The sequence below is a fragment of the Myotis brandtii genome, unplaced genomic scaffold (assembly GCF_000412655.1).
Source record: "Myotis brandtii unplaced genomic scaffold, ASM41265v1 scaffold273, whole genome shotgun sequence".
In the NCBI taxonomy this organism is placed as follows: domain Eukaryota; kingdom Metazoa; phylum Chordata; class Mammalia; order Chiroptera; family Vespertilionidae; genus Myotis; species Myotis brandtii.
Genome location: NW_005360391.1, coordinates 709050 through 723669, shown reverse-complemented (window position 1 = coordinate 723669; position 14620 = coordinate 709050). Strand labels below are relative to the sequence as shown.

Below are 14620 nucleotides of genomic sequence, written 5' to 3'. Positions count from 1 at the left end.
AGGTTTATAGATCCCCTCGATCAGATTGAGAAGTTGAAAAGAGGGTTTTGTTTTCTCTCTTTTTAACTCATGTATGTCAAGTATCTAGAATCTTACCTGATCCGTAATGGATGCTTAGTATGTACTTGAGTGAGTGAATGTGTTCCGTGTGCATGTAGCACTGGCAGGAGCCATGTATTGGTTGGGTGTGGGTGTGGGTGTGGGTGTGGGAAGAAGAGTGCCGGCTGGAGGAGCTGGAGGGTGGAGGTCTCAGTCACCCAGACTGGGAAACCACAGGGGGCAGATGTAGGGGCAGGTCAGGGGTTTAGGTTTAGATTTGTTGGGATTTGAGATGACAGTTACACATCCTAGAGCTACTGTGTGAGGCAGTGTGTGCACCAGTCTGCAGGTCAGGGCAAGGGCGAGGCTGGGGCTACGTAGGCGTGAGTCAGTCGCCTAGAGGTGGATTCTTGGTGCTGAGAGGTGGTGATCTGGACTAGTAAGGTTTCTCTTTATGGCTGTGGTTCTGCCTCTGTACAGTTAACCTGTCACTCAGAAGGTGATTTTTCTCTTTCATGGGAAAACCAGGCCTTGCTTCTTTCTTCAGCCTGTTTTTGGTTTGTTTTATTTCTCATGTACATGAAGAACCCGAATTTTAAAAGTTGGCTATGATATTCATTGTACTTAAGCACATTTTACTTCATAATCTATATTCTAGGTTCCTGTGTGTTTTTGATAGCTTTAAAACTATGGCAGTTATTTTTGTGAATGTTTAAATTTTAAGTATATCTTTTTTCTTATTGTCTCACAATTTCAAAAATGTTTCTTACATCATACCTCAAAATATATTTTTTATTCTGACATTTTCTGAGTTCAGAAGCACAATTTTCAATGAAGAAGTAATTGAAAAAAGATCGTTTAACAAAATATCCATTTTAATTCTAATTTTACTATAACACAAGTTATTTTCTTCGAAGTAAGGGATAAATATATTGTATTTGTGATTATAAAATTATAGAATAATTGTGTTATTTTTTTAGATGAAATTGCTAAATACCTGGAAACAGTGAAATTGCTGGACTATGATGAGAAACCCCTGTATCAGAATTTACAAGACATTCTTTTGCAAGGACTAAAGTCTATAGGAAGCAAGGATGATGGCAAACTGGAACTTGGGGCTTTGGAGAACGGAGCTCCGAAAGCAAGAACGACAACCAAGGTGAATTCTGTTTTTGACTATCCTTTGAACTTCCTGAGATTGTGATTGCAACAAATAGTGATTTCAGTAGAGTAACTCAGTGAGTAGCTCAGGAAAGAAAATAATAACAGATTGCTGGCAATTAAATATTTATCTTCATTATCTAAGGGCAGGCTAAGCTCTTTATGATAAAGAAAAATATGTAGAGGGTTGAAAAAAGTGAACATTTATTTATTTACTAGTGGCCTAGTGCACAGATTCATGCACATTGAAAGGAAATTAATTAGAAAAAATATTTTAATATTGCAGCAAGCTAACTGATGGCCGATTCTGTGAGAAATCGGGCTCCCTCCTCCCTCCTCTCTGGGTCCAGGATGCAGGTGAACCAGATTCGGGGCCGACAGGCCCCAGCAGCAAGCTAACCCATGGCCAGCAACCTAACCTACCATTCGGAGTGTCTGCCCCCTGGTGGTCAGTGCGCATCATAGCTACTGGTCGAACGGTCACTTAGGCTCTTATATATATAGATAGACTAGAGGCCTGGTGCATGAATTCGTGCACAGGTGGGGTCCCTCAGCCTGGCCGGTGACTGGGGCCATCTCACCCAGTCCCTATCGGGGCCGATTGGGGCCGGCTAGCTGGGGGGAGGGACTGCGGGAGGTTGGCCAGCCGCAGGAGGTTGGCTGTGGGAGCACACTGACCACCAGGGGGCAGCTCCTGCATCTGCCCCCTGGTGGTTAGTGCATGTCGTAGCAACCAGTTCACCAGTCAGTTGGTCGTAACGGTTGCTTAGGCTTTTATATATATAGATTATGTACAGTAGCAAGTGATTAAATTTTTTCAAGAGATTCTAGCTTGGGATAGTGGTACCTGGCAGAGGGATTTTGGTAGGGGCACTCAGCTCACAGTTTGTATTGTTTTTTCCCCCTCAAGTCAGCCCCTAGGGTTGATCTTGTCTTTGTTGGCGTGGTCAAAGAATTTATTATTTGAAAATTGGTATTTGAAAAGTTACAATTTGAAAGTTTATTGTTTATTGATCTGTTTACCATTTGAATATGATTTTGCTCTTTACCAAAATGCCATTATATAAAGCAGTGTATATGCATATAAGGGGCTTACTTTTTAAGAGAGAAATGTTAAATAGTGAACTTTATGGGGAAGTATTATGCAGCCATGTAAATAACTCCTGATATTACTTTAATATTTAGATTTTACAGGTATGCATTAACTTTTTGGTTTATTGATTATTTCTAGTAATTGTTGACATTGATTTCCTTTGTAATTTGAAATCGTTTAATAAAATGTATCATCTGCTTTTATATGGAAAAGGAAAACTACTTTCAGAATAAATATATTTTTTATATTAGTGACCAGTCTTACAGTCGTTAATTCTGAAAGCTCCAGCAGCTTCCTTTGGGAATTGTGTATTCCAAACTATGAGGAAAAGGGTTAAAACAAATTACCTCTTTAAAACAAGAAACAGCAAATTAAAAGATTTTTATAATTCTTCCTAGATTGAAATTTTGAAATTGGATCATGAATTTGACTTTTTGGCAAATAGTAGGTCTCTAATTTCATCACGGAATTGAAAATTATACATTTCATCTACATAGGCATTTTCCCCCTGCAAGTTTTGTGTTAATTGCATCTGCTCAGTTTTGTGGTCAACAAGTGTGCTAACAGCTACATTCGGCTTTGAAATGAAGGGATGGACTGGAAGCCTGATGGAATTTTCAGTGAGGCAGTAACTTACAGTTTGCATACATGGGTAAACACACAGCGTGCATCCTCGTGTGCCGGACAGATTTCTTTACATTATATTTATAGCTCGCTTCTAGAGTGTTTTTCCTAAAATTTAGCTGATTGAGAAGTAAAGATCTCTGCTGCAGTGAGAACTTGTTCAGTGCCATCCCCCTTCTTTGCAAAATGCTGTTTGGACCTGTGTGCTGGAGAAATTTGGTTTCTGCAGGTTGGCTGACTTTACAGCTGAGTAGGTCAGTCTGCTGCAGAGCTAACATCTGTGCCTGATCCCCTGTGTCCTTGGGTAGTTCAGAAGGCTGGACAAGTCCTGTCGGATCATGCCCTACATGCCTGAAGCTTCACGTAGGGGGAATATATGAATACCAAGTTGAACTGTTAGGTTTCCTTTATTAGTTTACTGCTTCATTTTATATTTTATTTTATTCTTGTCTTCATGGCTGACACAGGGCTATTCTTGGTATTAAAATGAAATTAATAACAGCTAGGATTAGGTAAGATCATGAAGCTGCTTGATAGCCATGTAACTATATAGGTGAGTTATTCAATGTGTTGGCCCTTTGTCTTTTTGTTTATAAAAGTGAAAAAACTGCACCAGACCAGTTTTTTTTTAAACTTTTCTTTTTCTTCTTCTTTGTTAAGCCCTAGAACAGTTTTCCCAAATAAATTGTAAATGCCACATGTCTAAAACTGGCAAAAGCAGCGCTGCACTGGCTGAGAAGCGGGGGCTCTCTAGAAGGAAAAGCTTCTCTTTTGAGAAATTAGAATTCCCTTTCCTCCTTCGCAAGGGGTATGCAATCAGGATGGCGTTCTCTGCTCTGGTTACCAGGAAGCTCACAGCTAAATAGGATTCTCTGATTATGGAAACTATAGTGTTAATCTTTATAATTAGCAGATTTTCTCACTACTCTTTTTGTCATAATTTTTAGTTTTTTTCAGATTATTATTCAGATAATCCATGTCTAACTGTAGTTTTGCTTTGGAACTTATTCATTTCTTGAAAATCCATTTTTAGATTTCTAAGGGCCTTAGAGGTCATGTGACTTACGCAGTGAAGCTTCAGAACTGAAGTGTCTTGACTCTTTTCATTACACACTGCTTCCTGCAACTCAGCTGATTTTGTCTGACAGCATTTACGTTTATAGAAATCTTTGCTCATGCCTTATTTTTTATTTTTAGTCTTTCCAGTCTTATTGAGATATAATTGGCATTCAGCACTGTATAAGTTTAAGGGGTACAGCATAATGCTTTGACTTAAATATATTGTGAAATAACTACCACAGTAAGTTTAAGAAAAAATGTATATGTTCTTTTTATTTCTCAGTCTCAAATCTCTTTTGGAAAGGGGCAGGTGTAATAAGTTCAGTACATGTTTCTCTATGTTCCTAGCAGTATCCGTTATGGTAACACCTATAAGAATTGATCAACAATGGCAGGAAGCAAGGTTTCTATCCAGTTTTTCTCTGACACCGTGCACACTGGTAGTCACTGCATTGTACTGACTTTCTTCCCCATGCTGTACTTCACATCCCTGTGGCTGTTTTTGTAACTGGCAATTCGTACTTAGATACTATTAAACTTGAAGATTTTTTTGTTTTTGTTTTTGAAGGTTTTTGTTTTTGAAAAAAAAATAGATCATAGTCTGTAGACCATTGGTTCTTCCTATCCAGATGGCATGCATTGTCAGGAAAGTTGGGCAGGAGACGCCAGCTGAAGGCAGGTGAATGGAAGTTGGGGCCTAACCTGGTGCCCCTGCTGAAATCACAGGTGTTTCTCTTGTCGGTTGAATACTGTCTGATTTTCATTCCTGCGTCATTTACCTGCACGGAGATGAAGGAAGCTCCTTTTTATTAAATAAGCTTGAAACAAGATGAATGCACTAGGCTCTTGGGTAGAATGTATTGGATGGCTCCCTGTATGATGAGCATGTAGAAATCTGCCCTCCTAAACCTGCAGAAAGCATTTTCTCCTGTGTGGAAAGCAATATAGTACTGAAATATTCCTCCTTAATTTTGGCCCGGACGAACAAAAGTGTCTGTGTTTATTCCTGCCTAATGCATCACGAATCTGCTGACATGCTAACCTTGGAGTCTTGGCCGGCGTTAATCAGGCCTGCGCGCCGGAGGGAGGAGGCACCTAATGCACTCCATCAGTGCCGTTTGCATATGGAAGCCCTCACAGGGGAGCTGCCCGTGCCAGCTGAGGGTTACCTGCCCACTGCAGTTATTGTATGTAATTATCGAACCAATCTGTTCAGCCCAGCAGGGCTGGGATGGCAATCATGGAGCGACACTTTGGAAAGGGAGGGTGGGAGGCACTGCCCCTTCTCTCCTCCGTTGTAGGAAGTCGCAGCCTCTCGGGCAGCTCTCTTTGAGAAGGGGTCCCTCCTTCCCCAAAGCTGCTCAGCAAATGCTGCTTCTGAGGTTTCCTAAGCTCAGTGCAGTCCTCAGGTCTGTATTTGTGGAGCCTTATCTTTAGGAGCCTGGTATCTGAGTCCTGATCTTTCACAGCTGCCTTAAGCATCATTGGAAACAGTGGGATTAATTGTTACACAGAGATAATAGCAGTTCTGACCGTTTGGAGGGTTAAGATAATGTGGTCTGAGCGGAGCTGGGCCTCCCTGCGCAGCTCTCTTCGGAACAGAGCCATGGTTGCCATTAGGAGGAAGAACAATGTGCTGTCAGCAGGTATTACACTCTTATAGCCACACGCACAATGGCCCGAAGCAAGGAAGGTTCTCAGATGAGGTTCAACTTAATGTTAATTGTTAGGAAATATAAATGAGGACATTCTGATGCGATGTGAATCTGTGAAACTTGCGAAGTATCAGATGATTCCCTACATGACACACACTTATTTTAGGCAACCTAGAGAAGCTTTGACTTTTAATTTGCATTTTAACACATTTAAATTTGAGACTACATGGGATAAAGTTACATGCAAAATGCAAAGTTTTAAATTATCTCTAAGGTCCTTCTATAGTTATAGTTGCATGTAGAGATGTTAGGTGATTTAAAAACTTTACACAGGAATGAACTAGGTAGAAAATAGTATAGTATTGGAAAATAATAATAAGGAATTGAATGAACAGTTGGGAAGAATGGATGGTGACAGAATATAAGCATTAACTCTCCTAAGTCACACTCAACTGGAAAAATAAGTAGAAAATAGGAAAGGCCTGAGAGAATGGTGGGAAAACCAACCGTTTCTGAGATTTTAGCAGACCTGTGTACTTTTAAGATCCTTCCTTACAGCAAGGTTTTTGGCCCTGTTAAACTTTTTTTTTTTTTTTTAATATATTTTATTGATTTTTTACAGAGAGGAAGGGAGAAGGATAGAGAGTTAGAAACATCGATGAGAGAGAAACATCGATCAGCTGCCTCCTGCACACCTCCTACTGGGGATGTGCCCGCAACCAAGGTACATGCCCTTGACCGGAATCGAACCTGGGACCCTTCAGTCCCCAGGCCGACGCTCTATCCACTGAGCCAAACCGGTTAGGGCGGCCCTGTTAAACTTTTAATAAAAACATTCCAGAAGGAAATATACCCCCACAGATACACACTGTAAAATTGGAGAATAAGTATCATTGGCCTCAGAGAGGGGTGATGCCAAGTTTATAAAACACTGGGCTTTAAGAGAGTTTCTGTATCACCAGTCCTGAGGGTAAAACACAGCTTTCCTAATGAACTATGTGAGGCATAAAAAGTTAGAGGTGGGTAACAGCAAACAGACCCACCTTTCAGGCACACTGAATAGTTGAAGGCTCTCTAATCCCATTGTCTTTGCCCCCCTTCCCTTAGGCCCCCACTACCTTGAAGTTGTGTATTGTAGCCCCCATCCATATTTCTCTTTCCTCGGTTCAGTTACCTGCAGTCAGCCATGGCCTGAAAATATTAAATGGGAAAATTCAGAAATCAACAATTCTTAAGCTTTAACTTGCCCTCTGCTCTGAGTAGCATGAACTATTGCCATCCTGCCCAAAGCGTGAGCCATCCCATCGGCCAGCATTTCCACCACCCGATAGTCACCCTGTGGCCGTCTGGGTTGTCGGACCAGCTGTCGCAGTATCACAGTGCTCGCTCAGGTCACAGTTATTTTACTAATGGCCCCAAAACGCAGGAGTGGTGGTGCCGGCAATTCGGATGTGCCAAGGAGACGCCGTCAGGTGCTCCCTTTAAGTGGAAAGGTGTGTGTTTGTGGGGAAATGTAGCGCACTGTATATAGGATTTGGAACATAAGCCCTCGTATGTGTTTTGTGTATTTTGACAGCACACCTGTATAGGTTCATATGTATACTAATATACAGTGAGTTTGAGTATTTACTTCTTGGACCATTAGACCACAGCTTTCTCTCTTTACATTTTCACATGTAAGAAGCGGAAGAAGGAGGCTGAGAAGAGCACAGAAGCAGGTGTGGAAGACATGGAGTGCTCGGATGCGCACACGGAGGAAGCCATGCAGACGCGTAAGTGGACAGTCTCGCTGCGACCTCTCTCCACGCGTAAATGAGGTTTCCTTTCCTTCCGCTAATAGGACTCCGCTGTTCAGGTCGTCACATTTCGACTTCATAATACAATATCGTAGGGGAAGGCCTTCCGTCTGTGCAGTGTGTATCACAGGGGCTTTGTACACGCAGAGTGTTATTACTGTTCACAGTGATCATGAAGTTGGCGCCGGGAGCTTCTCTCATTTTTCAGATATGGAGCCCAAGACCCCGAGCGTTCAGGTGGCCGAGTTGTTGCGCCCTGGCCGGATGGCTCTGTTGGTTGGAGCGTCGTCCCGTACACCTAAAGGTTGCGGGTCCGATTCCCAGTCATGGCACATACCTAGGTTGTGGGTTTGATCCTCGGTGGGGGCACAAACGGGAGGCAAACAACAGATGTTTCTCTCTCTTCCTTCCTCTCTCTAAAAAATCAAACATCTCCTCAGGTGAGGATTAAACAAAGATGACTGCGTCGGTGAGAAGGGGGTGGCCTTGGAGACCAGCACTCCTGATTCTCAGCCTTTCTCCGTTCCCACGCGTGGGATGGAGAGGAGCGCGTGTCCAGCACCAGGGGTCAGTCCTTAGTTCCTGCACTTCCCTCAGCTGCCCCGCTCTGCTTGCCTGGTCATTCCCACAAAGTGCCAGCCTTTCTCTCTCTACACTTAGGGTGCAAGGATTAAAGCCTTGCATCGTTATTTTCCAAAAAGCACGGTGTAAAGTCACCGGGTGCCTCACAGGCTGTGCTGCCGGCGGAGCGGGTCCAGAGCTAACCTGAGCGAGGCCACAGGCCGGGCGGGTGGGCTTCCTCTGAGGGGCAGGCAGGCCCAGGGTGACCAGGGACGGGAAACATGTCCCAGGTTTCTTTGACTCCACGCTGGCTACGTGCCCTTGCTCTCCTGGCCCTTGGGCTGGTATTGCGTTGCCCTTGGTTTCTAATGGGAAGGCTTATTTTAGGTCACGTCTCACTGAGGCGCGAGGCTCTGTTGGGCCAGGTCCGGGGCGTGCTGCACCTCCCCTCTGCCCTGGCCCAGGGCGCACTGCGGAGGCAGCCATTTGACTTGCCAGGAGGGCCGGCTCTGCCCCTTCCATCCACCTCTTCTTCACCTTGTGTTCTGGGTAGAGCATCCTGAGGTCCACCTGGATTTACTCAGGAGAACACGGGGGTGTCTGGAGAGTGAGTGTCCCTTCGCTCTGGGTCCCTGGGTCTGAATAGCCCGTCTCCCCTCTGCCGCCGCCTCCGCTCTCCACGGTTGGTTCCCTCCTCCCGCCGTGTTCGTGTTGTTAGGAAGTGAGGAGCCCTGAGGAGCAGTACAGCCAGGCCTGTCTCAGCCAGAGGCGAGCAGCAGCCGGCAGTGAGTGGGAGTAAAATTAAACAGCGTTTATAAAGGTAGAGCAAGAGTCTTTCTTTAAAACCCCCCAGGTTCTAAACCTGGCGGTTTTCGTTTAGGAGACGGCCTGCAGGGTTAGTAAGGTTGACACCCATTTAGGTCCGGGACTCGGGCCTCTCTCCACTGCCTGGCGTCATTGTTACCTGGGCTCTGCTGGCTGGGCATCAGAGGGGTTTGTTTCGAAACCTAAATGATTTTAAATTGGGGTATAATTATAAATAAGTTTTTTATACCTAAAATTTTAATCAGAGGTCCTTATACTGATACTTTTTACTGTGAGAAAATATATTAGTTTTTTTGTTTTATTTAATAATGACAAAAGAAGAGAGTAAATCCCATTGCTAATTTAAGGAGAGCAATCCAGCTATCTTTTTGGTATAAAAAAGCAGATAAAGAATAATCAGATTCTGCTTTATTCACATAAACTTGGAATTGCTTTACTTAAATGCTGTCTACTTTCCCATTGTAATTCATTTTCTCTCTAAAGTAAAAGGCTTGTTAAGGTATTTCACAATCTAAATATTCAAAATGAGAGAAATATCACCTGAGATGGTGAAATATTACTGCTTCTAGCCAAAAACAAAACAACCCCCCCGCCCCCCACACACACACACAAACTAAGGGCATAGGAAAATGTATATATATTTGTATTCATCAGTTTAAAGAAACTTGAAGAAGGCACATTATTACATTTGATTTAAAGAAAAAAGTAATCCAATTCACTGAATACTGTTTTAGAGCTTTAAGATTTTGTGTCATAAATGTGTTTGAAGAATGGTTACCTCCAACAGCAGCTTTAGAAATGTCAGTTTCTTCATTAACAATTTTATTTTCAAACACAATTTATGGTTTACAATATGGTGAGAGATTTTTCTCACTGTGTGATCTTTCAGAATGCTGTGCCTAGCAAAATGGGAGCAGCTTTCCTTTAATATCTATTTAGACCATTTTAAAACGTGTATAATTTTCTTGATACACCTAAACTCATTTAGACTAGTTGGGGGTCTATTGTGTACGAACACATTCTGAAAGCTTTCAAAGTGTGTATTGTGTGGGTTTTCTCAAAGACGGAGAGGGGGTGACGGGCGATTTTCAAGAAGAACAGAGGCCCTAATCCTTTTATTTTTATGCAAGGCATAATTTTTACCAATTGAGAAAATTTGGTTATTTGCTGCAAGTAATTTCTTTCCTGCACAAAATGATAAGCCTTATAAAAACCATGTGTATTCTGGCATTTCAAAACCATGCCAGGATTTCAGAATTGGACTAAAAATTAGTTAATGTCACCATGATATTTATGGCTAGTGTCCTTTGTCCCTACTGTTCATAGAATGGTCAGTACACAACAGAAGTCTTATGGGTGCTTTTTAGTTTTAGGTTTGAAGTGCCTTGCATTTTGGATCATTCTTGAGGATTCTTTGATGAAAACATGGTTTTTATTTACCTCTTGAATATCTATATTCTAGTAAAATAGAGGTATTTTTAAAGGCACCCTACATACATGGACATTTCCCACTTGTTTTTTCCTTCATTATTAAAATCATAGGAGGGTATCTCAAACTTGTATATTTTATTTTTCAAATATTAAATCTCACACATACTTGTTTTGTGATTAGAACTTTTACCACTAGTAGTGTATTATGAAAATGAGTATATTTTTTAAAGAGACGAGAAATTGACTTTTCTCTGCAGCAATCAGAATTGATTATTAGGAAACTATGGAATTGATACGTGCAGCAAAGTATCTAAGTTGCATATACTGATTATATAGTAAATTCCAGGTGGTGGTGGCATTGAACTTTAAATCTAGATGGAAGAGGGTGAGCAGCAATGGTGTTTAAGAGTGACCTGTCAAACTAGGACGTTAGTGGGACAGTACTGCTTGAACACGGCTGTAACCGTGTGCGCTTCGGCGTGCTTAGTGTGTGGCTGCTGTGCCCAGTGCTGACTCTGGCCTGGATCTTGGGATCGCCGTTTCACCAGTCCCAGAGTCACAGCACTCTCGGTTTTCTATGCCAAATTAATTTTGAAATTCTCAAACTATAAACCTAAAAATCTACCACAGGATACTTTTAAAAGAAGGTTGTATCACAAACATTGAAGAAAAAACTCAGTTTAAACTAACCATAGTTACAGATTATGTATTTGAGTGGCAGAAAAAAAAAGATATTCATATACCTTTGAAATTTGCTTTAATTTAGTGTAGCGATTTTCAACCTTTTTCATCTCACAGCACACATAAACTGATTACTGAAGTTCAGCAGCACACCAGAAAATACATTTTTGATGATCTGACCAAGAAATAGGTATAATTTTGATTTATTCACACCGGATGGCTACTGTGGGGTTGGCTGTTGTCCTTTTTTTATTTGACAATCTAAGGCAGCGGTATTCAACCTGTGGGTCGAGACCCCTTTGGCGGTCGAACGACCCTTTCACAGGGGTCGCCTAAGACCATCCTGCATATCAGATATTTACATTATGATTCATAACAGTAGCAACATTACAGTTATGAAGTAGCAACGAAAAAATTTTATGGTTGGGTCACAACATGAGGAACTGTTTTTAAAGGGCCAGAAGGTTGAGAACCACTGATCTAAGGGAAAAGAAGTCAGTGCCCCTAACTAGTCAGGTGCTACATGTTTTAAAAATTCTTGCGGCCCACCAGTTGGAAGTCGCTGATTTAGTGTATGGCAATTGACTAGAAACTAGAATTTGGAAAAATAAAAATAACACACTGATTTTTAAATTGCTGATCTTCCAGTTAAGGGACTAAATAAATCTGTAATCAGAAAACCTTTAGGCACTATTCATTATTAGTCATGTGTGATAGACACTTTGTCCTAGGTTCACAGTGTTTGTCCCTGTCAGAAAGGAAGTATTGATCTCTTCGTTGCTCGTTGCGGGCATTGATTGATCGTGAGCCACCCGCTGCCCTCACAGGGGCCATTGCTGCTTCCTGGCAGAGCCCAACATTAGGCGTCCTAGGCATCGAGATCAGCCTCAGCCCCGTCCCTCTGACTGCCGTGCTCGCGTCGGGGTGGCGTGGGGTGGCTGGGAACAACATCCTTGGGGAGCAGCACTCCCTGCCCTCGGTAAAGAATCGCTGGTTTATGCCACCGGGAGCGGTCGGGCGGAACTGTCAGAAGTCCCTTAGCCGTGTCAGGTGTGATGCTTTCCTCGAGGCTGCTCAGTGGCCCCTGTGTCATTCCTGGTGGAAAGCTGTTGAGGAGTCCGTGCTCGCCTGCCTGAGAGCACGGGTGGCAGGTGTCAAAGGCAACACCTTTAGAATAAGCCTTCCTGCTTCCCTTAGTGTGCCTAACCCGTCAGTGCCCACGGAGACAGTCCTTACGTTCTGCTCTGCCGTACGTGAGCTTCATGTTCCTGCTGCACATACACTTTGGGAGATGCACTTCAGGAAGTCACTGTTTTGCCAGTGGGAGAGCCGATGGAACTTGGAGAGAGACTTTGTTAGCATATTTTTGCCATTTTCAGGGCATTAACAGTTACACTTTTGTGCATGAATTTCATCTCCACTAATCAGCATGGTTAATAAAATTTAAAATATTAATAACAATGTGTGGAAATACTTACATTTCTGTTCTTTTGCTTTTGTAAGTTAATGATTACTGTTTGAACTTTCTTTGTTTTCTCTTCAAGGTTCAAAAAGGAGAAAGAGAGTCCAGAAGTAAACCACATGCTGTGAGCCAGTTTTTCTTTTCTTCCTGTCATTCGGCTTTTTCTTCATTTTCTATTTTGCGTGTTTTCATGTGGGTCTTGTGGGTGGGGGTAACAGGGAAATACCTATGTCTTTGAAAAACAAATTTTTTACTGGAATAAATGCTTTGTACAGTTTATTAAAGGCTAACTTATAAAATTTCAGAATGTTTAGGTTGCATGTACTCTTTAAGCTGCCCGGCTGTGGGAAAGGTCTGGGTACTTAGAAGAACTGCTGTGAGGTGCACTTTCCAGTTGTGTGTATTTCCCAGAGGGTCCAATGTTTGGCCGAGTCCTTCCTCTTAAGGAAATGTGAAACTTCAAATAAAGGGGTCTTTTTGCTTGATACAAGTTCGGTTTGTTGTGGCCATGTTTGGTTTTTATTGATTTTGTTCAGTCCCACAGGTATGTAAGCACCTGCTGTATGAGGCAGGAGATACAGAGAAGGGGAAGGAGGTGAAAGAAAAGGTGGGTCATGAGCACATGGGGCTGGTCGAGTACACATGCTTGAAAGCGAAGTTATGTAAGGATTATGTAAATGGGCAGGCTCTGTGGGAAGAAGATGGGGTAATTGCCAAGTGATGGCGCGGTCACAGCGTTTATATATAGACACTTCCATAAGGAAACGCTGTGAAATAAGTCTCTATAGCTTTCTGTCTGTCTGTCTGTCTGTCTGTTTGATGGGTCTATCTCTATGTCTGATTGTTCATTCACAGATTATTTTTCTTAAAAGTTTCATTTTTTGTAGCATATCATATTTGTATAGTAGAGCAAGCAGTTGAGAGTTTTGGTGATTAGAAATTTTAAGATGTGGACTTTTTATAGTTGCCCTGGAAACTAACACTTGTAATTTAAACGTTTATGAACAGATTCAAGATTTGCTTTGTTAGAGAACCTGGGGCTGGATTGGCGTTGCTAATTGTTGGCACACCTTACCAGCTGTGTCATGTCCAGGGTTTTCAGATGGTGTAGAGACACACTTTTATTTAAGTCTGTAAGCATTTATTTCTAATACATATTCAAAATCTGAGTAGCATGTTAAACTGGTGATTTTCTGTACTGCTTAGGACAAGCCTCATTTAGGGACTTTAGTTTTTTAAAAGGGCCTTGATCGGAAGAAAATATTAAGTGCGGTGGGATGTCTTCAGCTAAAAATGGACCAGGTTGTACCAAGTGTGAGCAGCTCTGGACCAACACAAAGCCTGGAACTTGCACTCCCTGATGCGGATATTCAGCTGTCCCTGCAGCAGGTGCCTCTGGAGCAGGTGCCCCTGACGTGGTCAGACACTGACGAGTGTGGAACAGACGGCAGACTTTCCTGTGAGGTTAGTCAGTCTCAAAAGCCTCGCGAAGTTGTAGGGCCCTGTGTCTTTCCAGAAGAGGGAACTCGGCTCTGGGCAGAGACTTCTGCTTTCTGGAGAATGTTGGATTTAGTCCTCGCCAGTGCTATGGTCCCAAGTTTATTTGTAACACTTAAATCAACTCTCAAGTTCTGTTTCAAACACATTGACGCCTAAAATAGGATCAAATGTGTGTGGTGTGTTTTTGTGTATATGCCTTAGCCTTTTTTGTTTTTCAAAACACAAAAACATAGCAAAACCTGTTGGTTAAATATTAAGAAAACAAATATTTCCTCACATATTGTTTTTACAAGTGCTGGCATTTTCTCGAATGTTCCTCTGTTGGCAGGACTGCAGAAATGGAGAGCTAGTAGCCATAGTAGCCAGTCTGATTCTGCTGCTGGTTTTCTTTCCCCGCCTTGGGCTGGTTTTTCTTACCCCCTGTGTTAAAAAAAATAAATAAATAAAGGGTGAATAATCTCCCTGCCATCGGAGTTATGCTTCCGTGTTTTTTGCCATTTCCAGTTCTGCGCTAACTCTGTGCATCTTGCGTTGTTTCTGTTTTCTTTCCAGTCCCCGCAGTCAGTGGGGCTCGCCATTCTTTGTTCCCCCTTCACAGTTGGGCTTCCATATCTGACGTGTGCTCCTCGCACATTTTGTCACCTGCTTGGCCATTCTCTCAGGTCTGTGGAGGACCGACACCTGTGCCGCTCCTGGCCTTCGCGCACTGGAGCCGTGCGCCACGGGTCCCGGG

General features: G+C 42.6%; 1 protein-coding gene across 1 annotated transcript in view; it reads left to right on the top strand.

Moving 5' to 3' along the window:
* The window catches only part of VRK1 (vaccinia related kinase 1), a 45775-nt gene extending 32894 nt beyond the window's left edge, over window positions 1-12881 (top strand). The window contains exons 10-12 of the mRNA XM_014541471.1: window positions 1020-1198; window positions 7313-7403; window positions 12470-12881. Coding sequence (XP_014396957.1) covers window positions 1020-1198; window positions 7313-7403; window positions 12470-12501 — 302 coding nt within the window. The 3' untranslated portion in view covers window positions 12502-12881. The remainder of the gene's footprint in view (window positions 1-1019; window positions 1199-7312; window positions 7404-12469) is intronic.
* Window positions 12882-14620: the final 1739 nt, after the last annotated feature.